The 24191-nt window shown below is 39.4% G+C and overlaps 3 protein-coding genes across 7 annotated transcripts in view; 1 reads left to right on the top strand and 2 right to left on the bottom strand.

Annotated features, from left to right (window-relative positions):
• The window catches only part of abcc5 (ATP-binding cassette, sub-family C (CFTR/MRP), member 5), a 52537-nt gene extending 46925 nt beyond the window's left edge, over positions 1–5612 (bottom strand). Inside the window, exons 1-2 of one of the 2 annotated variants that reach the window (XM_013132949.4) lie at positions 5529–5612; positions 4255–4446 (exon numbers count right to left, since the gene is read on the bottom strand). In XM_013132949.4, the coding sequence (XP_012988403.2) occupies positions 4255–4386 (132 nt within the window). In that variant the 5' untranslated portion in view covers positions 4387–4446; positions 5529–5612. Of the gene's footprint in view, positions 1–4254; positions 5305–5528 lie in introns of those variants that run through there. The other variant, XM_029114352.2, reaches the window with a different exon arrangement.
• Positions 5613–10360: 4748 nt separating this feature from the next.
• rpl35a (ribosomal protein L35a) lies at positions 10361–16876 on the bottom strand. Its single transcript, XM_010903291.4, has 5 exons — positions 16813–16876; positions 16294–16334; positions 15919–16071; positions 13088–13232; positions 10361–10427 (listed from the first exon to the last, which is right to left on the bottom strand). The coding sequence occupies exons 2-5, from the start codon at positions 16302–16304 to the stop codon at positions 10404–10406; spliced, it is 333 nt and encodes a 110-aa protein (XP_010901593.1). The 5' UTR covers positions 16305–16334; positions 16813–16876; the 3' UTR covers positions 10361–10403.
• Positions 16877–16947: 71 nt separating this feature from the next.
• On the top strand, positions 16948–23269 carry iqcg (IQ motif containing G). Of its 4 annotated transcripts, none has more exons than XM_010903292.5 (9): positions 16951–17424; positions 17559–17761; positions 18006–18134; positions 18919–19000; positions 19292–19453; positions 19844–19918; positions 20866–20997; positions 21682–21783; positions 23020–23269. In XM_010903292.5, the coding sequence occupies exons 1-9, from the start codon at positions 17296–17298 to the stop codon at positions 23119–23121; spliced, it is 1116 nt and encodes a 371-aa protein (XP_010901594.1). In that variant the 5' UTR covers positions 16951–17295; the 3' UTR covers positions 23122–23269. The 4 variants fall into 4 exon arrangements, with proteins under 4 accessions (XP_010901597.1, XP_010901594.1, XP_010901595.1 ...); XM_010903294.4 differs by having other exon boundaries at positions 17306–17424; positions 17536–17761; XM_010903293.5 differs by lacking the exon at positions 19844–19918.
• Positions 23270–24191: the final 922 nt, after the last annotated feature.

Below are 24191 nucleotides of genomic sequence, written 5' to 3'. Positions count from 1 at the left end.
TGGCTAACAGAAGATTGTAGTACTACTATTCTTAACGAGACAGCCTGAAAAATTTGGCTATATTAATATATGCCGAAATGTTAGGGGAGGAGGAGTAGCTGCCCTATTCAAAGATACATTTGAGTGCAAAAAAAAAGACACTAGGTAATTTTATTTATTTTGAATACTCTGTTTAACCTTGAAGGGTACCCCCAAAATGTTGTTTTTCAGCCATTTACAGACCTCCAGGATATTCTGCAACTTTATTGATGATTTTACTGAAATGCTCTCTGTTATATCAGTTGATTATAACTTGTTTATTATTACAGGAGATTTTAACATCTACATAGATAATAGTACAGACAATAATGTCAAATAACTTTTTGCACTACTTGACACTTTTGATCTCACTCAAAATGTGAAAGAGCGTACACATTAAAAGGCCACATTCTAGATCTGGTTCTCTCTAAAGGTCTCAATATTTGCTCTGTCATGGTTAAAGACTGTGCCCTGTCTGATCATTTCTGTTTCTTTTTTTAATCACTTATCACCCCGAATGTCCCAGTAAACTCAGTTTCTGTTAAGAAAAGGAACATTAATGAGAGTACCAATGCTCAGTTTATGGAAGCCATTGCTATCTCTCCAACAATAAGTCCTGAGTCAGTTGATGTACTCCTGGATAATTTTAATGCAAAAATATTGAATGTCATGGATTGTGTTGCAACGGTAAAGGTAAAGAAAACTATGAGCAAACAAAAAACAACATGGAGAACCACTATGATGGTAAGCGCCCTGGAAAAGAGAATGTAGAACGGAACGTAAGTGGAGGAAAACTAAACTTAAAAGCCAGACAGCAACATTTATCAGGAATGTATCAGCCCATCACAGCCTTGTGCAGGTCTACAATTTTATCCCTGATGTCCTTACACAGCTCTCTGGTCTTGGCCATTGTGGAGAAGTTGGAGTCTGTTTGAGTGTGTGGACAGGTGTCTTTTATACAGGTAACGAGTTCAAACAGGTGCAGTTAATACAGGTAATGAGTGGAGATCAGTAGGGCTTCTTAAAGAAAAACTAACCGGTCTGTGAGAGCCGGAATTCTTACTGGTTGGTAGGTGATCAAATACTTATGTCACGCAATAAAATGCAAATTAATTATTTAAAAATCATACAATGTGATTCTCTGGACTTTTGTTTTAGATTCCATCACTCACAGTTGAAGAGTACCTATGATAAAAATTACAGACTTCTACATGCTTTGTAAGTGGAAAAACCTGCAAAATCGTCAATGTATCAATGTTCTCCCTACTGTGTGTGTGTGTGTGTGTGTGTGTGTGTGTGTGTGTGTGTGTGTGTGTGTGTGTGTGTGTGTGTGTGTGTGTGTGTGTGTATATATATATATGTATTTTTTTGCAAAGCACATGGAATTGCATCGATGTATGAATTGTGCTATATAAATAAACTTGCTTGCTTGCTTTTGTTCCTCACAGTTGATCGGCCAACAAACCCACTCCTTTGTAGTTCCAAGTAATCTCTCTAATGTGAATATTAATTAGCAGTAGCCTACTTCTGGCCTGCAAGTTAAATATTTAAGTCCAGTTCTAGGAGTCCAGTTCAGAACATACTGCGCACTCCACTAATTGGCACCCTTGGTATATATATGCAAAAAATTATGTATTTGCTGTTTATACCCTTGGTCTTTCATTCAAAGTATTCACTAAACTCAGAAGTATATTCCGTTTCATGTTTTTCATTTTTAAGTCCATCTGAGTGATTTGAAAGACTTAAATGGTAAGCTATGGCTTCCTGTTTGGTGGTTGGTTTTACCGCAGCAAGTTTGCAATTGGAATTATAAAGGGGTGGGGGGGGGTTCACTTAACCAAATTGGGCATTTTATGGTTTTAGTTTTAATTAATAAAAATTAATGTTCAAGTAAAAAAAAAAAACTAGCATTTTGTTATTTTTGTGTGTAAATAAAGCTGGAAAGTCTGATTTTGTCTTTAAGGCAACAAAAGGTAAACATTTTGATTGTTATTTTAAATACCCATTGTATTTGAGAAAAATACATTTTATGATAGGAATTTATTTTTTTCCTATCAATTCTTATGTGAATATTTTGAATTAAAGACCAAAGTGATTAACAGCAAAGACAAAGCAAAAGCTCAGAAGTAGCTAAAGTAATTGGTCATGAGGAGAATAAGAATAAGGATAAGAATAATGCGGCCTGGGAAATCACAGCCTAATACTAGACACATTCTGTTCATGAAGTAGTGAATGCACGCCTGGAGATCTGTTTGAATTGTAGTTCAGTATAGGCTACTTTTGAGTGGTGTACGAACTGCCTTCTAAAGTGACCAGGCAGAGATGCAGAAGGTTGTTCATGCAGGCAGACAACCATGAGTTTGGCTGAACATGAGGCACACTTGCTTGAGTCATTCGTACGCATCCATAACGTTTATCATTTTACAAATCACTGAAGTACCTGATGTCATCTTACCAATGTGACAAGGCAATATAACACTTGCACTGCTCTTCTTTTTTTACCAGCAGAGATACCCACACTCAAATGCAAAGACAAAAAGGTCATTTCTGTACCAGCTGAGCTATGAATCAGCACTGCTTGAGTAATTCTGTCACGAACGAAGGCTGCTGAATGACAGAGGCACAGCAAAGACGTCAGCACTCGCAGCTCTGGGGGTGTTGGGGGGGTGGGGTAGGAACACAAAGAGATGACAAAAGCGGATAGACATACAGGGAGGCTAAAAACACAGTGTAGGATAAACTAACGTAAAAAACGAGTGTTTAAATAGTTAATTGTGAATATCCCCATACAAAGAACTATAACCTGAAATGGTTTAATGTTTAAAAAAAAAAATAATTACCTATTAAATGGCTGAAAACAAGAACTGGGTTGAATAATGTTCTATGTTATACCGTTTCCACCTAATCACACACCATGAATCTAAAATGAGAAAGTGCACAAGGAAGAGAGAAATAGAACGAGGGTTCATGACCAGGTTAGAAAACCTGAATGTCCAGAGGCGTAGTATTGTGTTGACTTAATGCCGTGCCGGGGGATAAACTGGACCTTAAAAGAGGGTGTATTTAAATCTGTCTGAATGAATGAATGAACGTTGCACGTTGTCTGTGTCTGAGCTTCTCCACAGCGCATCTCAGCACGTGCAGGCAAGCCCTCCCCATCAGCTCTTGCTCACGTTTCTGCTCGCACGTTGCACAAACACACAGCTATCATGGCCATTCAGCCGGCCCACAGCCAATCCGGAGCTAGATAGCCCCCACCACTCGGATCACAGGAAGCAACTGTGCCATTGGCTGCCACTGAGGCTGTATGTGAGAGGGTATAAGTTATGTAAACAAGTGAAACCAGGCAGCAGGATGTGGGGTCTGCCAGAGATACTGAACATCCAATAAGCTACTAGTTAGCATGTTGAGGGGTCTAGAGTGGCAAAGGACTGAAAAATAGGGAGAATAGATGGGGGGATGAGACATTCATAAAGAAACCAAAATAAATTGTCAAAATGAAAGAGAAACCACATTCCCAATCTGCTGATGAAATGCTGACAGAGAGAGGGAGGAAAAGAGAGGACGACAAAACGCATTGAAACAAAGGATTGAGCCCTCAGTGTGACAAAACAACAGCTGTTTGTCTGTTGTAACGCAGAACTGATACAGGTCATTGCCATGGCGGTCCACTCCGCATGTACATTTGTCAGTGACAGATTTGTATTTTTTCAAAGCACCAAGCAATTTACATTGTCATCCTCCAAGGAGCGAATAGAGCCACTTACCCCACTAAATGTGTTAAACAACTCATAGAAAATGGGACGACTAATGAACAACAATTCTTGACATACTGTCATATGCCGCCAGAATTAATCACGTTATCAAGGTGGACTGGAAAAAGAATTGTCTGAACTACGCTTGGGAAAGGGTTACATTATGACTGCTGTACATTTGAAGAATGGCAAGAGATTAAGCTGACTCAGCACAATTCACCAACACTCCTATTAGTTCAAGTACAACTATAACAGTGTGCTTGATAATCTGGATTAAACAAAATTTGTAAAATGTCTGAAAAATTATGCGACTGATCATTTTGATGCAATTACTCAGACACTAAAGAAAAATACCTATAAACTTTGCAAGCAAGCATACATTGGCTTATAAAGAGAAACAATAATAACACCATATTCAAACTTGCCATAATGGAAACAAGCAGAGCATCACAAACACTGAAATATAACCACAAAGACTCACCTGCACCGTAGTGAGCTCCAGCTGATATGGGTTGACCTCTAAGCATGGTAAAGTAGTAGTATCTCTGCTCGGCACGGCCCGATAAACAGGCCCAGGTACCATGTATTCCTTTCCCAAATCATGCTCTTTCATCTTCTTTAACCAAACATAGGAGCTGACTGGAGTTTCCTCGTTGTGCTTTGTTTATTTCAACTGACAGATATGGAACAAGTAGTCACTTTTGGGAAAACACGGGTGACATTCAATCAAGCTGGTTTCGAGCACTAAAAGTTGAGTTAAATGTATAGGTTTTGTTGATATGGTCAGTACATCCTCATAAAAAAGGAAATACATGAAATAAATGTCCCTATTAAGGACAGGAATCTTTATCCCATCCGATATATCTGCATTCTATGCTGCCTGGTAAAGAGTGAGGGGGTGGAAGCAATAAACGTGTGAAAATAGCAATGAAACTGGTGATGTAAAACGCATCTAGGCATTGTCCAGGATTTTAACCTGTTAGTCATGGTGTCTCAGAGACATTCAGATGTTGCAAAAGGACCAATTGCGAACTACAGAGGGCTTATTCTCAAATGTTTTGGTAGGCCAGCAATCTGAAATACGTCGGGGAAACGTTATTTTTAAAAGGCTCGTCTATTTATAAACCGTTTCGCATCAGGTGCCAGATTTATTGCCTCCTCTTCCCAAACACAACCCCCACAAAACACAAACCGGTAGTGTTCTGTATTTTTTAGGTTTTGGGGGTTTTGCGAACATGTCAACATTATAATCGAGGATAATGAAAATCGACAGCTAAATTAAATAATTAAAATATTATTTATAGACAATAATGGCTAAATTCACAGTGACGTCACATGATTTCGAGTTATTTCCTGTACATGGTGAAAAAGGCGTCATTAAAAAAATCTGTAAATAAAGTGGGAAAAGATTGTAAGCATTTCATCACCAACCCGGATAGCAACACAGCATCGCCCAGATGTACAGCTGAGCATCATTGCTATTTGCACACGCATTCTCCAATACGCATTTCGAGTTTTAAACGGCTAGTTTATAAATATCTTAGTGAAGCTATATATATTACCGGTTTGGCTGAACTCGATGATGGAATTGTTAAATCAACATTTCCAGTAAGGGGTTTTACAAGCGGAACGTTAAGGTGTTTTTTTTTATGTCAGCATGCGAAATATCTGTAGAAAATATCAACAGCCCTACAAAAAATAGAGTAGAAAAATACGCATAACTGAATAAAAGAGGAGAGTCTCCTTTACAGATACCTGTGTCTCCTTGTCAACCAGCAGAGTCCGATCAGAAGCCACAGAAAAACAACTTCTTTATAAAGCTGTTCTGTGCGAGAAACACTTTTAATGCCATGGGAAATGTAGTTCAAAAAATATTTCTAACATTTGCGGCAAACGGTAGTTGCAATGCCGGAGACTACAAATCCCAAACGCTCTTGATGCTGACAGTACAGTGTAAAGGTGGAGCTTATGCTCCGTCTCATGCTGCCCCTATGGTTTTGAGGTTGCTATGACACACTAAGTACGATATTCATTCAAAAACAAGAAATCAGGCAAGCCTAGTTCAGCCGGCCCGCAATAGAAAGCGGTGCCATCTCGAAAGTCAAACCCGGGTCGCCCACGTGAAAGGCTGTGTGGTTAACCAGCACACAACGAAGCTGAGCTTTTAACAGGTGTCAGTATAGCCTCTTGTCTCAATCCTGAACAAATCCTAAATTGCCACTTGCCGTTTTAATAGTTAATTGGTCATTCGTGAATTACATTTATACAGTTAAACTGACTAAAGTTTCATACTAAGTTTACCTCTACCACAAATAGCGGTCATGTATTGCGTTTGCCACTGGCCGTTTTAACAGCGTATTAGCCAGTAATAAGCTTTACCAGTGCCTAATAACTTATTGGAATAGTCATAAGAATTGAGCAAGTCTGCCAAAGTTATTTCATTTCATGGCATAGGAACGTATTTTTTTCTTTCATGGCAAAACAACGTACTTTTCTCTTTCATTCGTAAATGTCAATTATACAATAACTATCAATGAAGGTGAGGATAAGTAACTTTTTCATCAATTGAAAAGACGACAGAATCGCCGAATCTACCAGAAATAATTAATACATGTCGTTGCTCTCAATAGATTTGATCGTAGGTCTTACATATGAGAGACACTGACGCTAACCACTACACCACGGCATTCAGGGTTTCAGCAGTCGCTAGACTCCATTGAGGATTGTGTTAAATAGGCTTACTATTATTTACTAACTGTCTATGAATAATCATAATAATTGAGCAATCGTAAGCGAGACTGAAGATGAACTATTCCATGAAACAGTCGGTATACAGTTTCAGTTAAGGCTTAAGATATCGTAACTACGTTGTTAAGCCAGCAAATGTATTTGTCTATCCTGACCCAAAAAGCATTAACGGATGGGTACTTCGAAAATCCACCAGAAACAGTTGCAATATAACCGTAAACTGTTTCATGTCAGGCTTACCATAATGTAGATACAAACGGTTTTAGCCCGCGAAGTTGCAGTCTATACGGAACAATTCATAATGCATACTACGAATCGCCTGAGAGGAGATACGAACTCGGGACCTATTCACAAGTCCGCTTCTCTAACCACTACGCTTTTTAGTCTGTCAGTCAGTCAGTAAGAGACATTCGCTCTTCTTAGCCGGCTCAGATTACGCGGTCCGGTAAAAAGTGTTAGTCAAATTGTTAGTTATGCCTCGATCAAGTACGGTACCATCTAGGTCACATTCTAACTTTACAACTTGTTCTGACCAGTTACATGAAGTTACCTCAGACATCACTCCTGGTTAAGACACCAGATAGACACCAGATGCTGCTGGAAGTAGTGTTTAAGTGCCAATAGGGGGCACTCTTCCCTTTGGTCTAAACACCATAACCCATCATTAATTTCACTATTATCCACTACACTATTATCCACTATAGGATCCAATATGCAGCAAAAGCCATCAAATACCTGCTGTAATTTTCCCTGTGCTTTATCCAAAGTTCCTGGCATATACTAGAATGTCCCTTGCATGTTTTATGGCAATTGCTTGATTTCATATTTAACGTTAAAGAGATCAGGTTGGGTGGGTGGAATGCTATGACAGGTGGGCTGAAGGAGCTGAGGTGGGAAATATGTATGCAGACATTGGTGTCTACAGTATTGTTTGTCACCATAGATGCTCTGTTGTACTGAGCTGTTTTTAAAAAATTAATTGGAGAAAAACAAAACATCTAATCCATACTCGCCAGGACAGGGAAGGATATTGCCCCACATAAGAGTAGTCGTTTAGATGGGAACAAGGTTGTTAACCATGTTGTCTGGGTTACATTTCCTATCATGGCCACTATTATATTGATTTCATCTACTGACAGACATTTTAACTTAGCATTAAATTGCTCCACCTGCTTGTAAACTGTACCTGACATTCTTAAACATTCATTTAAGAATTCACCACCACACAGGTGAAATCAAACTTGACCTCATCTGCCATTTCAACCATGTCCAACTGTAAGGATGACATAAAACCTTGAATGCAGAACAACTTCCTCCAACTCAAATGCAGCAAGACAATCAATGCTTATAGACACCCCACAGCAAATCAACTTCTAATCTACACCATCTGCCCTGCCATTGACAGCCACATTCCCCTCAGTTATCCTCTATCTGGGTGTGAAATTTTACCCCACTCTCTTTTAAGGCCCACATGTCTATAAAACATTTTCTTCATCTTATGAACATTTTTCACCTTTTCTGATGCAGAGAAGCTTATCTAGTCGTTTTCTACAGAATTTATTATAGGAATGCAGTACTAGAGGACATGCCAGAAAATTCAATTAATAAAATACAACTCATCCAAACAGTAGTTGCTACAGTAGTCCCCTCCTTGCTAATGTTCATTAGCTTCCTGTCCCTCAAAGAATTGACTCTAAAATGTTCATTTTAGTCTATAAAGCTATCAATGGCATCGGACCTACAAACTTATCTGACCTCTCCTGCTACGAACCTCCACGTCCTCTACGATACAGCAACGTCAATCAGCTCAAGGTACCACGGACCTGGCTCCAATAAAACATGAAATCACACCTTATCCTACATTGGATCTCACCTCTGGGACCGACTGCACAGCCATGGCATTTAAATGTTGCCCCCGACATATTTCAGATTGCTGGGCTACCAAAACATTTGAGAATAAGCCCTCTGTAGTTCGCAATTGGTCCTTCTGCAACATCTGAATGTCTGAGACACCATGACTAACAGGTTAAAATCCTGGACAATGCCTAGATGCGTTTTACATCACCAGTTTCATTCCTATTTTCACACGTTTATTGCTTCCTCCCCCTCACTCTTTACCAGGCAGCATAGAATGGAGATATATCGGATGGGATAATGATTCCGGTTCTTAAAAGACATCGGTTTGCATACCCTTACCTTTAATCCAGTTACACTGTACATTATGACATATGAAAATGGGAGTTTGTATTCTCATTATAGTTTTGTATTTATTTTGTATATATACACTGCTCAAAAGAATTAAGGGAACATATCATTACAGTATAACACCAAGTCAATTAAACTTCAGGGATAATCTGTCCAGTTAGGAAGCATAAGCACTTATAAATCAATGTCACCTGCGTTGGTGTAAATTAAAGTACCCTGACTGCTGTTAAGCACCCGGATGATATCCTCAGACCTTACATTGGTGCAGTGGGCCCTGGGTTCCTCCTGGTGCAGAACAATGACCAGCCTCAAGAGGCCGGAGTGTGTAGACAGTTCCCGGATGACAAATGCATTGATGCCATTGACTGGCCCTCACGTTCCCCAGACCTGAATCCAACGGAGAACCTCTGGGATGTTATGTATCGGTGAATCCGCCTCGGCCACACAGCACCTCAGACTGCCCAGGAGCTCACTTATGCCCTGATGCATGTCCGGGAGGAGATCCCCCAAGACACCCTCTGCAGTCTCATCAGTAGCATGCCCAGTTGGGAGTGAATACAGCCATACGGGGCCCATACACACTATTGTGGCCGCTTTACTGTCCTAACTCTGCTTAGGCTGCTATGTAGATCAATCGGATGTTTGACACGTATCCAAATTCAACTACGCATTTGTACACTTCGGAATTCCTTGCTTACTTGGCTTGAGTTAGTTAGCATTGTACTCACGAATCCAACACAAAGCAGGAATAGGGTCCAAGGGCGTTTATTGGAGCTTTCCATTCTCAATAGCTTCCAATGATTGTTTGAGTACAAACATTAGTCAATTCATGTATCTTATACTCTACAATGTTCCATTGAGCTACGCTAAGTTACGGTCAAAAACTTTATAGCCCTAATCTTACATGGCATCCTTTCTGACAATTCCATCAACTGTCAATTTAGTCAGAATAGTTGCATGCGCCTTATGAAGTGACATACGCCTTAGCTTAATCACAGTAATACTTTAAATAACCAATAATATATTGTTAAGCTCTAAAGTACATTCGAATTACTAAAACCACAAAATACTTACCATTAAAGGACTAAACGCTGTATTACACGATTGAAATGGTAAACCAATGACTAATTAAGAATTTGTCTCTTACACTGAGTCGCATTATAAACTGCCAAGTTGAAATTCAATTTTTATCAGTGTGACCATGCATTTGAAACATTTTGACAGTTTAAATGATAGTTACACAATTTCACCACAGCAGTTGGACTACATCTGCTACTGATGTATAGGTTAGGTCAGTCATCTGTCAGCACTTTAAAGACTACATTTACTGTTTTTTAAGCAGCAATCCCGGATTCTTAAACATTAATGTTAGCCAAACAGCAGTAAAATGAAAAAATTAAAGACTTCCCCATTCAAACAAGACTTGGACATATACCAAACAGACAGGTGTCAGGCATTTAATACCACAAATCGATAGCTTTACAGGCAGCACAAGTAATTTGATAATATACAAACACTTGACTGGTCAAGACTGAATGAAGGGTAACAAAATTCATATTGACTCTGAAAATTGTCTCACCCCAGCCCTATAATGTAGAAACCTCAGTGAGTGGCAAATAAGACAGAACACAAAATATGGACCTGACTTGTTTATTGTATGTACACAAAAACAGCACATTAGATGCGGGATGGGTACAGCATCTGAAAAACAAAAGTAGAGAGCTGTGAGTGAAGTCCAGTGACACCAAATCAGTAACATCCCAGCAATACACTAGGTGGGAAACTGGCATATCCAGATTCAAAGGGGTTTTCAATATAACCACAAGTGTATTTAGAGCCCATCTGTGATGGCAGCCAACAGTAGCAATTGGTGCATTATTTAATCCCATTTTGTTGACAATTGAAAGGGGAACAGTCCCATGAATACCCATTTAAACCACCACACACCTCTCTAAACACTTCCTAAGTGATCCCATCTCCAATCACAATCCACAAGCCACTTTTCAAACTGTTGTTTTGTGAGCCAAACTCACTAAACCGGTTGAAAAGAGGAATATGTTGTTGGACTGTTTCTCAATGTATGAAACTCCCAATCGGGGAGAGCAGGGTCAAGCTAGCACTAGTGCAGCATCAAAGGGATAAAATGCTCCCCGCGCACTTGACAGAGCGTTGTGAAATTACACTATTGTTCAGAAGTTCGGGGTCACTTAGAAACGTCCTTGTTTCTGAAAAAAAATTCCTACTCCAGGACGCTGGACCTCTTTCCCAATCTTCCTTTGTCCAGGGTCTGTGTTCTTTGGTCCATCTTAATCTTATCTTTTTATAGGCCAGTCTGAGATGGCTTTTCCTTTGCAATTATGCCTAGAAGGCCAGCATCCCAGAGTTGCTTCTGCACTGTTGATGTTGAGAGGTGTATTTTGGTGGTATTATTTAATGAAGCTGCCAGTTGAGGAACTGTGAGGTGTCAAAATTTAAATCTTGACATTAGACCATTTTGAAGCACATCACATTCGAAAATTCATAAAGCAAACATTAAACAGTGCTAAATTGGGTCTTTGTGTATTATTTAGGCAGGTTAAAATCCACAAAATTTTACAAGCTGAAATCCTAAACATTTTGACGTGATTATTCTTTAACCCCCTGCGGACGGATTAGTGCCCATGCATGGGGCATATTTGCATAACAATTACATAGGATTACATATTTTCAAAACGGTTTGTGATAGAGAGAATCTATTTTCTTTGCTGTTTCCACGAGATTGCGATGAAAACGGAGCTGCGCTTTGTGTTTACATGGCACATTTCCTTGTTGTCGTCATCCTGTCCAAATGCAGCCAAACCCTTGCGCACCTGATCAATGGATGGGCTGTTGGGTGACATCATCCAATGGAAGGCTGTTGCTATGCAGAATAGTATATTCTACCCAATCAGGGGAAGGTATCTGTTGTTTGATTTGATCAAATCATAAGGTTGCTGGGTGGGACATAAGTTTTGTTTTCTTCATTTGCTCAATCTGACTGTAGAAGAGGTTGTAGCAGTATGTCAGCTTAGCTAGCATGCTAACTTAGCATTAGCGAACGTTTTAGCATTGTGTCCTTGCGTAACTCTAACTTGTCAAAAAGACAAAGAAAGGATGTGTTTTCAACAGTATTATTATTAGTATAAAATGGCAAAACGAAAAAAACATTTACTAAATGTTGCCATAGTCCGTTACGGTTATCAAATGCCGGATAGCTGAGTTACCGGACAACAAAGGACGAATGATAATAACAGGCTAATGCTAACGCAAGAACAGTCTGGTAAGTAACATCTAATAACCTATTTATCATGAAATAATGTAATACAAATGTGATTATAGATATTGTCTGCTTTGCATATTTGGAATGGGAGAACTATTCCACATGGTTGTGTGTGGTCTGAATTCAATCATAAATAGAAAAATAATTATGGGTGTCAATCATATTGTTCTGTATGCACATAAGGTGAATTATTTAATTGTTCTGTTCACTTTTATTGTGATACAATGCATATTTGTGTAAGAAAAAGGGTATAAAAAGTGTTGGTGTAATGGCAGAACAGTTCCAAAAGGGTTTTTGGGCTGATTTCTATGAAAAATTGTGTCAAAAAAGTGTTGGACAAAACACCAATTATTTCATTTTTCTGTTCACTTTGATTGTGAATCCTTTTCTTACACAAATGTGCATTGTGTTTGCACAGAACATTTGTATTGGGAGTATCACTCCATATGGGTGTGTTATGGTCAGATTTCAATTATCTATAGAAAAAATCTGATCTCGCTTGTGAAATTATTTACTTTATTGTGCATTTTCCCCTAAAACCCTACCATGTAAGAACATTAACATGCATGCTTATATTAGCTGAGGTAATTTGGAATAATTTGATGCCAAATACACAATGATCGATTTACATTACATATTGTTTATAAGCCCAAAATATAAAAGTAGTGACACCCAAAAATTTAAAGCGTAGTACTCAGAGGGTTAAACAGGGCTAACTTAAACCTTTTGAAAACAATGTTTTAGTTGAGGGCTTTTCAACCTGCTGCACGAAATAGTGGTCAGTAATAGGGCCCTGAAAACCACTGTTGTAAAGAGAAAGACAGGCAAGAAAATAGGCTGATTAATCAAATAGGCTGATTAATTAAGGCCCTGATTAATCAAGGTTTAGAGAGAAATCTATTGAAAACATATGGCCAAGATGAAATTCCATAAAATTCTACTGATGAGTTTTCCCTAAATAACATTCTGTATGTAAAGCAAGCAGGGTAGGTAGACCCTTCAATGTGTCAGTCCCAGTAAGAACATTGCACTAAAGACCAGGGAGAAGTAGGTTCCTACTCACCACTCGGATTCTGTGTCCCATGGCCTTTGCCGGGAGGTTGCTGGTGAACTTGGCCCGCACCATTCCACTGTTGCCATGAGCACGAATGACTTTGCCCCAGATTACCCTAGTCTTGTTGGGCTTGCCACCAGGCGTCACGGTGTTCCTGGCAAACATGGAGAGTGAGAAGAATGCCGTCATGGTACAAAAAAAAACAATGGACCCCAGAAATATATGTACTCTCATTTTCTCACAATGTAGATAAACAGCTAGCTTTGTATTAGGAGTTTGTACAAAGGAGTCAACTCTACCATAAAGACTGTGCTCTGTAAGACCGATGTTACACTAGCAGCAGTAGTGCCATTTGATGTATCCAACAAAAAAATTATAATAATTCGCTACAGCTGCAGTGTTGAATCCCAGGTGGCTTGTCTCAGCCAGTCACTATCTAGTTCAGATGCTTATCATTCAATGCTAACATGGCTAAGTTTAGGTTGTGTAATGTATTCAAAAAACTGAAGTGGGGAAAAAAACAGCATATACCAGGATCTACATGGAATTGGTTTGACACAGGTCTAAAAGACAAAAACATCCATTGAGACACATTAAAATTATGTAGCCCAGCCCCTCAACAAGAGATGCTGCTAGGAGCTGCCCACACTTTTTTGTCCAAAATATGTTTCAACTGTTCTGTGATCTAGTACTTTGACAATCAAGTATAAATCGGCCCCAAATATCGGTCTCCTTTATCACTGATCTGTATCGGAATCGGCCCTGGGAAAAAACAATCGTTCGACCCCTAATGAAAACCTTTCAAAGTATGCTCACACTAAAGCTATTTTACTAAGCCAGCAGGGCCTGTATTAAGTGTCTTAGAGGAGTGCTGATCCAAGCCAAAACTGGGACTGCAACAACTGGTAAACCATTAACCTGTCAATTACCACTTCAATTAAAAATGCATTTGGGGAAGTCGATTATCATCAATATTTGCTATTAAACCTCCAATATCGGGCTGGCTGAGTAATAGGTTGTGTGTAAACAAGACTGAGGTACATAGACAACATTCTTTAAAATGAACGGATTGAACGCAATGCATAATCTCCTAAATTTCTGTTGTTGAGAAACAGAATTAGTTAATTCCGACAAATTGCATGAACCATCAGCAAGTGTAATGCATTTAGGTATCGGGCACAGCTTATGCGTGTGGTGACAAACACCACACGCATAAGTAGACCACCAGTTTGGAGGTACTAACATGTTAACAGGGAGCATATCTATGCATTCAAGATTGTCTCGCTTAAAATGTATGTAAAACCAGAAGTTTACAGATTGATTGTCCTGATCAATCAGGATGACTCCTGTATTTTATTTTGTTAACACCAATACTTTTTTGGGGGGTGAAAATTAAAACTACATAGCAATCCACAAGGAGACTGCATGGCAGTTTGAAAACCTGTCATGTTGAAGCATCAAAAGGACTGTGTGGTAAATCTCTTTCAGAAAACAATCACAAACAATAGTTAGATACATACAGCTGTTAATACTAGGCTAATTAGCATTTACTAGGTTGCATATACTAAACGCAATCCCTGTTTATTTATCATCAAATTACAACCTACATGAACTTTGTGGGTGCTGGGTTAACTAAAGCAAATTGGCAAACAAAGCACAATCATTCTACACATGTACATGGTCTAACCAAACAAAGCCTTTTTGAAAATCAGTAAACTTTTTTTTGGCCAGATTAATGTTAGCCAGAAATATTGTGTCACTTCTCCGGAGTGTAGTACAAGCACTCATATGCTGGGCACCCTAGGCTGCCCAGCGCCTGCCAGCTAGTAGGCATAGAAACGATGACCAGAAGCAGCTCATTAATTGCTTACACCCAACTAACTCAAAAGGTATAACTGAAGTCAGAGTGCATTTAATGCTGGAAGTATTAGTTACGGCCTATTTACAACCAGCTGGTGCAACTGGTCCTAGATAACCAGGCCTCCACAATCACCCAAATTCTGATGCTTTGGGATGAGTTGGAAAGCAGTGAAGGAAAAACAGACAAGTGCTCAGCATGTGGAAACTCCAAGACTGTTGAAAAGCATACTAGGTGATTAACTCATGAAGCTGGTTGAGAGAATGCCACGAATGTGCAATTTGTTTAACACATTTTTGGTAACATTACTTTTAATAGTTTTGATGTCTTCACTATAATTATATGATGTGGACTAAAGGAATACACTTGAATGAGTAGGTGAGACTAAACTTTTGTCTTGTACTGTAGCTGGCAATTTGACGACAAAAAGACAATAGACTAAGCCTGGGGTTCCCAAACTTTTAGGGCCGACGACCCCCATTTTGATATATAAAAATTCTCAACCCCAACCATGTGAAGAAAAATTCTATAATTGTTTTTGTTTTTTATTTGGAGTTATGAGAGTCAATTGTATAACATTCTCCCCAACCCCATTTTCATATCAGGTGACCCCACATAGGGTCATGACCCCTAGTTTGGGAACCTCTGTTCTAAGCTCTTGAAACAGAGCATCCCCGTCCCAAACATAAGGCACACTGCCTCCTATTTTCAGACTGGTGGTACAAGTGAAACAGTGACATCACTTGTAGACCACAAGATCACTTAAAGAGAAGTTAGAGGAGAATTGCACGAACAGGATAATCAACTGCCAGGAATAACACCCCCAAGAAGCAATCACAGCCAACAAGTTCTATACAACATTAAACATACAAAAAACAACAGTAGACCCAATCTGTGCACCAGTACTACAAAAATCCTAACAGTCCATTCCATTTTAACACAAAGGCCATCTAAAGGAAGAGAAGGAAATCCTGAAACCTACTTCTTTGCCTTGTAGACATAAGCACAGCGTTTGCCCAGATAGAAGTCGACCTCATCTCGTGTGTACACTCCCTCCACCTTCAGCAAGGCAGTGTGCTCCCTCTGGTTCCTCAGGCCACGCTTGTAACCGGCAAAGATAGCCTTGCTCCACAGTCTGCAATGATTTAAGAGTATGTAAACAAAACCACTACACCCATGTTCAAGTCCCACATACCAGTGCCAGAGCAATTCAAAAAGCAGTAAACATATTTTGGCTCAAAGACAAAATAACATCAAGCAATTCCCATTAGCATTACTTTACATTGTGTACTGTACAAACAATTCAAATTACTAACATGTATAATTGGAAATACAAACGATCTAGTTGACCACTTACCTTCCAGGCATCTTGAGTGTTCTCCCGGGCACGGCAAAAACCTGATGACAAACGCATTGATGCATTACTATTATTACTCATGCCATGGACCTGATGTAAGACTGCTACATTAAAAACACAGCAGATCAATTTGGGTAGTTGCACGACGGTGTGTGTTAGCAAATTAGCCAGCAGTAGGGCCATAAAGACCTAACGTTAACCAATTAGCAACGACTGAAATGCTTGTTTAGTCATAAAGACAAAAATAAAAGAACAGCGGCAAGTAACGCTTTAACAAGGAATTATTTTAGTGTAGACATTTGAACGGCCTTATCCCTACGCTACAGTCCGGCACTTGCCCATTAGCTTCGTACCACCATCCAAGGTTTATCTTTGTCATCCCAAACCCCCGGAACCAAAAATTGTAATCCATGGAAAGTGTACCTTTATTAAACTTTAAACCTACGTATATGTTCACCAATTATAGCATAACAAACCCAAAAATCAGACTTTATTACAGTAGCTGTTGATATTCCTCACCTGCACAGTAAGAAAAATGGAGGAAAAGGAAGTTCGAAAAGAATGCTGGGAAATTTACCTCGTTGAAGACCATAGAGGCGCCTGCTCAAAAACAAAAAATAATTAATTCAATTGTCATTTTATTGCAGTATCTCGCCAGTTTCACGCAACATTATTTCGAATTAAATACATATTTGTATCTTCTATTGTTTTTTTGTGGGGAATAGATTAAATGTTAAACGTGTTTTAAAACGTCACCATGGTGACAACCAAGTACTGTTACTGCTGCTGCTGTAGCTAGTTAGAAAACTAAACTACATTATTTGATTATCATAAAGGTAGCACAGTAATTCAACAAGAGAAGCGTAAGAACTCTAGCAACTATTTTTAGCTTGTTACGTAATTGTTGTTTTTGTAGTTGCGGCAAATGCATCATCAAACAAGTTAGCTAACACGTTTGCGTATACTTTTTTTGGTTGCATTGACCCACGCCAGATCATTAGGATGTCGCTTCCAATATTTGGTGTTGAGTTGCTCAGAGTTTGTACAGTGCTGCAGGACTTAGCTGACCAGCTGTCAGTTCTGGGTCACATCATGCCCGACATCTACCGGAGATGTCCAGAAGCTGCTATGGTAAATGGGAAATTTGTGTAATACGTAGAACCAGTGTAAAAAGTATTCATTCACTACTCTACGTCGCTCTTGATAAAAGCATACGGTACTAAATGTCTTACATTTATTTAGCCCCTTTTTCTTTTTTGTGGAAGATGTTGTCAGCCGATATTGGACAGGTCTTTGAACAGCAGAAAGGTGCAGAGCAGAACCTGAAGGCAGCCCGTCAGTATCAGGTAGAGGCAAGGGAAATACAAGACGCCACCCGTGAGCTGCATAGTTCCCAAAAAGAGCTAAACCGCGCACTAGATGAGAACTCAGTCTCTCCAGAAATCCTGGCCAAGGTACAGAAAGACAGGTGGGTTGGAGATCGCTTGGATTCAGGACATTATAATGCACATTGCGACATTCCTTTAACTAAAGTGTATTCTGAACAGTGCTTTATTGAAGAGATGCACGTTAGAAAACGGTTTATTTGCCATTGTTTACATTGACGTTGTCAAACATTTCCATGGTACAGAGAATACTTTTTTGTAAATCCAAAAATGATCTAGGCCTATACAAAGTCCTGCACTCCCACACTCTTTTCTCCTGGCATACAGGCAGTTTGTCGCTAAGGTGATCACCAATGTGTTGACAGAACTGCAAGAGAAAGGGACCTACAACAGCTTGCTTTTGGCTGTGGAAGAAGAGAAAAAAAGGAAGGCCAACCTACAGGACATAATTATCAGGTCTGGTCATGCTCAATATGAATGTGATGATGAACTGACTACGCAATAGTACATTTGTTTTGTTTGTAATCCCCCAAACCCCTCCATAACGTATTGGTGTGTTACAATGCTGGCCTTCTAGGTATGGTTCTTCCTATGCCCAGTGTCTGTGTTCATTGGCCCATCTTAATCTTTTCTTTTCATTGGCCAGTCTGAGATATGGCTTTTCTTTGCAACACTGCCTAGAATGCCAGCATCCTGTTGACATTGAGACTGGTGTTTTGCATGTACTATTTAATGAAGCTGCCAGTTGAGGACCTCTTTCTATTCTGGTTAGAGTCAGTGTGCGCTGTTCTGTGAAGGGAGTAGATTTCGTTTTTTACAAATATTTCTCAACATAATGTCAATGTCTACTTACAATAATTGCAATCCATATATTTATTGCTAATTCTTACCACAACTGTACCTGGCGTCTCTGCTGGTTGTCCATTGAACAATTTAATGCAATACTATTTTAATATAGTTTTAAGCTAAAAGAACAGCATAGGACATTTGAAGAGTACCTAAAATAACTTCACAGTTGATCAGATACTTTTGTCCATTTTACTACAATTTCAAAAAGAAAATATAATGCATCAATTTATTAAATATTCTTTCAAATTGTTTCCCAAATGTAAAGGCCTGAGTAAAATGTAAAAATTATCCTATTTAAAATTAACTTTCTACATATGTGAACATGACCCTCTTGGTGTGTCCAACTGGTCAAACACTGAGCAATATGAATGAATATCTGTGTGTTTTGCAGGGAGGAGGAGGGACGTCAGAGGACCAAAGCTCTTCAGAGACAGCTGCTTGACATTCGCAAGGAAAAGGCACTTCAGCTGCAGGTACATTGCATATAGAAAGGCTATCCAATTATTTTGTATTGATGATACATAATTTTATTTCACAATAATAATGAAGAAAGTGTGTTAAGGATTGTGTTGATAAGTGGTGGTGGGGTCCTATTTATTTACAAGAAACTCTGAAGCACTGACATAAAATGAATAACAACCAAGACACTTCATATGCTCACTTTGCGGGCAAGTCACCTATGATTTGCTCTCTAGTATTGGGCAAAGATACAATTAGATAACATATTGACTGGTTCTTGGTTATGTTCCATGTGGTTCCTTTAGAGACGCAAGGAGATGATTGCTTACTTGAAAGACCAGTTACAGGACATGAAGACTAAGACTGCACGGGAGAAGAAGTATGTGAAGAACAGCACAGAGCTGCTGGTGTACCAGGGACAGAAGCTCAACAGATACTCTGAGAAGCAATTGGAGGATGAGATCAATGTGTGTAATCCAAATCTAAGAGTCCATGTGGGGACCAAAATTCTTGCAAAGATAGTAGAGCTTGACAGTTTGGTCCCCAAAAGAAAAAAAAGGCTAGTTTTAGGTGTTACTATAAGGTTAACCTTTGGCATTAAGGTTAGTTAATTCAGGTTAAGGTTTAACTTTAGGCATTAGGTGTTTGGTTTAGGTATTACGGGAGATTAAACTTGGGCATAAACGTTAGGTTATTTAGGTTAAGGTTAGGTTAAGGGTTAGCTTTTGTGTTAGGAAATAAAGGTTTGTTCCATTATATGAAAAAATATAAAAATGTATTACCCTTGCTAATGTAAGTTGCTTTGGATAGGAGCATCTGCTAAAATGATATCAACGGAATTGGTTCTTGGTTCTCAGCTGTTGCACAAGGGGTTGGAGGAGGAGAAGAGTGTTCATATGAAAATGGAGACCTTCCTTAAGGAACTTCAAACAGTACGTGATGAAAAATGGGACAACTCATGTTTAGGATGACAATTTAACTGGTGCTATATAGTAGAGTGACTTGCAACATTTTTTGAGCTTCGATCAAACTTCAGTAACTCTGTTGTTTTATTGAGCAAATAGTTCCTTAGGCCCTTTGTCAGGGGTGAGCAACAAGAAGATCATTATAGTTCCAAATGTCTGACAGATTTAAGGTAGATTCAGCAACATAGACAGCAGTTGAACATATCACAAAATCTGTCATTCAGACACAGGCAGTCTACAGCAGACATCTGCAAAACAATTAGGGCAGAAGTGTCCAGTCTCCTGTGTTTTAAGATGTTATCAATGTAGATTTCCCCAAACAAACAGTATTACATGCAAATAAATAGACAATAGACAAGATTAATCGTTTACTTCATGGTGCATTTTCTATTTATTATACTTCTATGCATTTAATTCTGTGTTAGGCAAAGTTGTTTATAAAAAAATATTCCGAAAGATTAATAGGGTACCTCAGTGGCATAACTAAAAGTAATTGTGGAAGATTTTTATTATAGAATAGGAAACAGACCTACCAGTGAACATACCATATTTTTGAAGTTTTTTTGCATCACAGAGGAAAACAGAATTGCACGTATGAAACACCTAACCCTAACATCAGAAATTGTCTGCATTAAAATTCTACACACCAGGCATTTGAGCAGATCAAAGAGGATTGATGAAAGCAATGATGGTTGTTCCTTATTCACTCTGGATGATTTAATTTAAGCAAAATTGTAACAAAACAAGTGGCCCTCACTAATGGAAGTCGCTCTGGAAGAGCAGTTCAACTAAATGACTTGAGTGTAAATGTAAAAAAAGGGCTGATGAAGTGCAGTGCAAGCCAACCTACAGAGTGGGACAATCTCCCTGTTAGTGACCGATAGTGTAACTGTGTTTTCCTGTGTGTGAGTCAGAGTCTGGGGGAGAAGCTGGAGGTGTGGATGGAGCGCTATGAGAGAGACATGGAGGACAAGCAGCAGGAGCTCAACAACCTGCAGCACAACAAGGCTAACAATCTTTCCCAGTTGCAGGAGCTGGCCAAAAAGGTGATGCCTCGGTCTAGTTCAGTCAGCACCAAAAGGGGCGGGGGGTGAAACCGGTAGTGAGACACTTGTGTGAGGTTGGTTTGCATAGTTCCCATCTTGTTGGTCTCTGTAAGTCTCATTTTATGCATTTATTGGAGGCACTGGCAAAATGTGTGCTTTATTTAGCACTTGCAATTGTGTAATGTCCAATTTGTAATTAACCAGCTACTCCCAGTGGGTGTGAGATAGTGTTGGTGGAAGTTTGAGGTGTCCTCTGACCCGAAAGCTCACTCAGTTAAGAAGTGTTTTCTAATACCCATCCACAGTTAGAGTTTGCAGGCACCCAACCCACCGCAGTGAGTTTTTAAAACCTGGCAAGGCAAACTTGTCATTCCTTCCACCAACCCCAGACGATCCTGAGACAACCTTTTCAGGGGGTCAACCACGTAATGAGACCAGTGAGGCATGGATTTTTCTCCACAGTGTTGTGCTATGCACTGTCCCTTCAATTACCCCTGCTAAAACCTTCAGTGTTCCCAGATTTGAATGGTCTGGACAGATTCAGGGTAGAGGTGATATTGCTTTCACCTTTACTCTTGGAAAAGGTAGGGCACAAAGTCCGGCCGCATCCTACAAGGTGCCTGTTTTAAACAGAAATACTACTGTGGATACTGAATATCAACTTTGTACTTTTGAATGTTCCAGTACAGAGACAGTGAGCTGGTGGTCATCGAGGACAGAATGGAGAAAGAGGCCATACACAGGCAGCTAGAGAAGGAACAAACAGAGCAAGATGCAGCCACCAAGGTAAACATTAAGCAATCTCTGAAAATCTTGGGTTTGTCCATAGGTCTTCAACCCTCTCCTGGGGACCCCGCAGACATCTCAGTTTAGTTTTAGCCCTGAACTAGGTCATCTAACTCAACAGGTAAGGGCTTGTTAATTAGTTAATAAGTTGATTCTGGTGTGGTAGCTCTGGGATACTACCTAATAGATGGAATGGCTGGGGTTCCAAGATACCACCCTATTTCCTGTATAGTGCACTACTCTTGGTCTGAAATGGTACACTATGTATGGAATAGGGTGGGATTTTGGATACATGGCTACTAAACACCTCCACTTATCCAGCAAGTAAATCTTTCATATTGAATGGGCTCCAGTTGCCAGATTTTATAGGCACATACAGGTAGGTCTGGAAATATTCTGACACTGACACTATATTCATAATTTGGGCTTTTTAGGCCACCACTTGGTTGGATGTTTTGAAGGGGTTTTTCTTTAACATGGAAAGGATTCTACGCTCATCCACCACTGCTGTCTTCAGTGGACATCCAGGCCTTTTTGTGTTGCAGAGCTCACCAGTGTGTTTTTTTTTCTCAGAATGTACCAAATTGATGATTTGGCCACTTCTAATGTTCCTGCCAACTTTCAGATGGAATTGTTTTTTTTTTTGCAGCCTAAGGATGGCCTGATTCACTTGCATTGAGAGCTCCTTTGACCACATGTTGTGGGTTCACAGCAACAGCTTCCAAATGTGAATGCCACACCTAGAATCCACTCCAGACCTTTTACCTGCTTAAGTGATGAAATAAGGAAGGAATAGCCCACACTTCTCCATGAAACAGCTTTTGAGTCAATAGTCCAATTACTTTGGGTCCCTTGAAAATGAGGGGGCAACATATTAAAGAGCTGTAATTCCTAAACTCTTTCTCCAATTTGGATGTGAATAGCCTTAAATTAAAGCTGAGAGACTGCAATTAAAGCCCATATTCATTATTTAACTATAACTTGAATATATTTTGGTTAACAGCCAAAATAACCAAACTTGTCAGTGTGGAATTATTTCCGGACCTAACTGTATGTTTGACAACCCAGGTATAGATGAACAGCTATTTGTCACCATGTCTTGTGTCTGCCAAGTGATTTTCAGTACTTATTCCCTGCAAGCTGAACAGGGCACAAATGTTCCCCCTTCCTGATGTTGTTAAATAGACTAAATACAAGTACAGGACACTGAACCCTCTTATTTTCTGTTGCTTCCAGATCCAGTCGTGGTGGCGGGGGACTTTAGTGCGCTGTGGCCTGGGCCCCTTTAAGAAGGGCAAGAAGCCCAAGGCGGGCAAGAAAGGAAAAAAGAAAAAGTGAGTCTCATGAGCTCCAGTAGAAGGACCCCCCTCAAAGATTCACCTTTCTACATGTGTTTTTAGAAACTTGTTGCTTTTAATTTGCATGAAGTGCCTTATCACAGATTAAGTTGACATTTACCCATTAGTCAAATAAAATGTCAAATACAGCATTTTGAATACTTTGAACACCATTACAAGGTTCTTGCAGCCTTACGCAGAAGCAATAATGGAAATTAACAAAACACAATGGAGATTGATATGGGAAACTTTTATTAATGCACTTTAAAGACCAAATCTTAATTCCAGAAAATCATTATTTGTTCAGGGACAATTTCTCAGCAAACTGTGTAAAAATGTAGAGTAAAAAGTTCAAGACCATGTTTGAGTCATAAAAGCAGGTCCTCTCTGTATGTGGGAAGTAGTACATCTAAACATATGGAATGTATTTATTTTACTGTACAAATGTAACATAGGTTCTAACCATCAGGTATGGACAAATGGTTTCACCTCAGGAAAAATCTAAGACAGGAAGGGGGAGAACACTATACAAAAACAAAAATATATTGAAACTCACCTTTAACTTTCCTTTTCAGAACATAGTTATCAAAAAGCATATTAAAATGGTAAAAATGAACCTCTGGTGATTTCCTGGTTTCCCCCTTCAGAGGCACATTCCTAGGCCGTTAATCTGAAAGACAACGTTTGTAAGAGCCCAGCCCACATCAACCTGTGGTACTTGGGCCTGTCTTTACCAAATAACCAGGGTATTGTGGTCAGCTCTGTCATGTGTTCCCTCATCTGCCTCTCATGGACTAGATGCTGTGTTTTCCTTGTTAGAACAAAGTCAGTTAACCTAACTTTCTGTAGATAGTGCTGCTCTACATATAGTCCATACAGTTCCTCACACCGCCCCCCCATATAATGACCTAAAACACACAGCTTTGTAAATGGAGTCCTCCAAGGACAGAACTAGGGAGAAATAAATACTGTACCAGTCTGGCGGATTACTCCATTCACTGTCAAACCAAATGAGCAACTGGTGCACCTGAGTGTGCAACAAGAGCCAGATGTGTAAAAATAATATGGTAT

The sequence above is a fragment of the Esox lucius genome, chromosome 1, assembly GCF_011004845.1.
Source record: "Esox lucius isolate fEsoLuc1 chromosome 1, fEsoLuc1.pri, whole genome shotgun sequence".
In the NCBI taxonomy this organism is placed as follows: Eukaryota; Metazoa; Chordata; class Actinopteri; order Esociformes; family Esocidae; genus Esox; species Esox lucius.
This window is presented reverse-complemented; position numbering and strand designations above follow the sequence as displayed.

What these genes read in the sequence shown, in the direction of transcription:
- rpl35a (XM_010903291.4), bottom strand. An exon ending in TATGTCTACAAGGCAAAGAA is followed by an intron (nt 13,233 to 15,918) that starts GTAGGTTTCAGG and finishes CATGTTTGCCAG; the next exon opens with GAACACCGTGACGCCTGGTG. An exon ending in TGGGACACAGAATCCGAGTG is followed by an intron (nt 10,428 to 13,087) that starts GTGAGTAGGAAC and finishes TTTGTTTTTCAG; the next exon opens with ATGCTGTACCCATCCCGCAT.
- iqcg (XM_010903292.5), top strand. Translation starts at nt 17,296, where the DNA reads ATGTCGCTTCCAATATTTGGTGTTGAGTTGCTCAGAGTTTGTACAGTG. An exon ending in GATGTCCAGAAGCTGCTATG is followed by an intron (nt 17,425 to 17,558) that starts GTAAATGGGAAA and finishes TTTTTGTGGAAG; the next exon opens with ATGTTGTCAGCCGATATTGG. An exon ending in TGCAGGAGCTGGCCAAAAAG is followed by an intron (nt 20,998 to 21,681) that starts GTGATGCCTCGG and finishes TGAATGTTCCAG; the next exon opens with TACAGAGACAGTGAGCTGGT.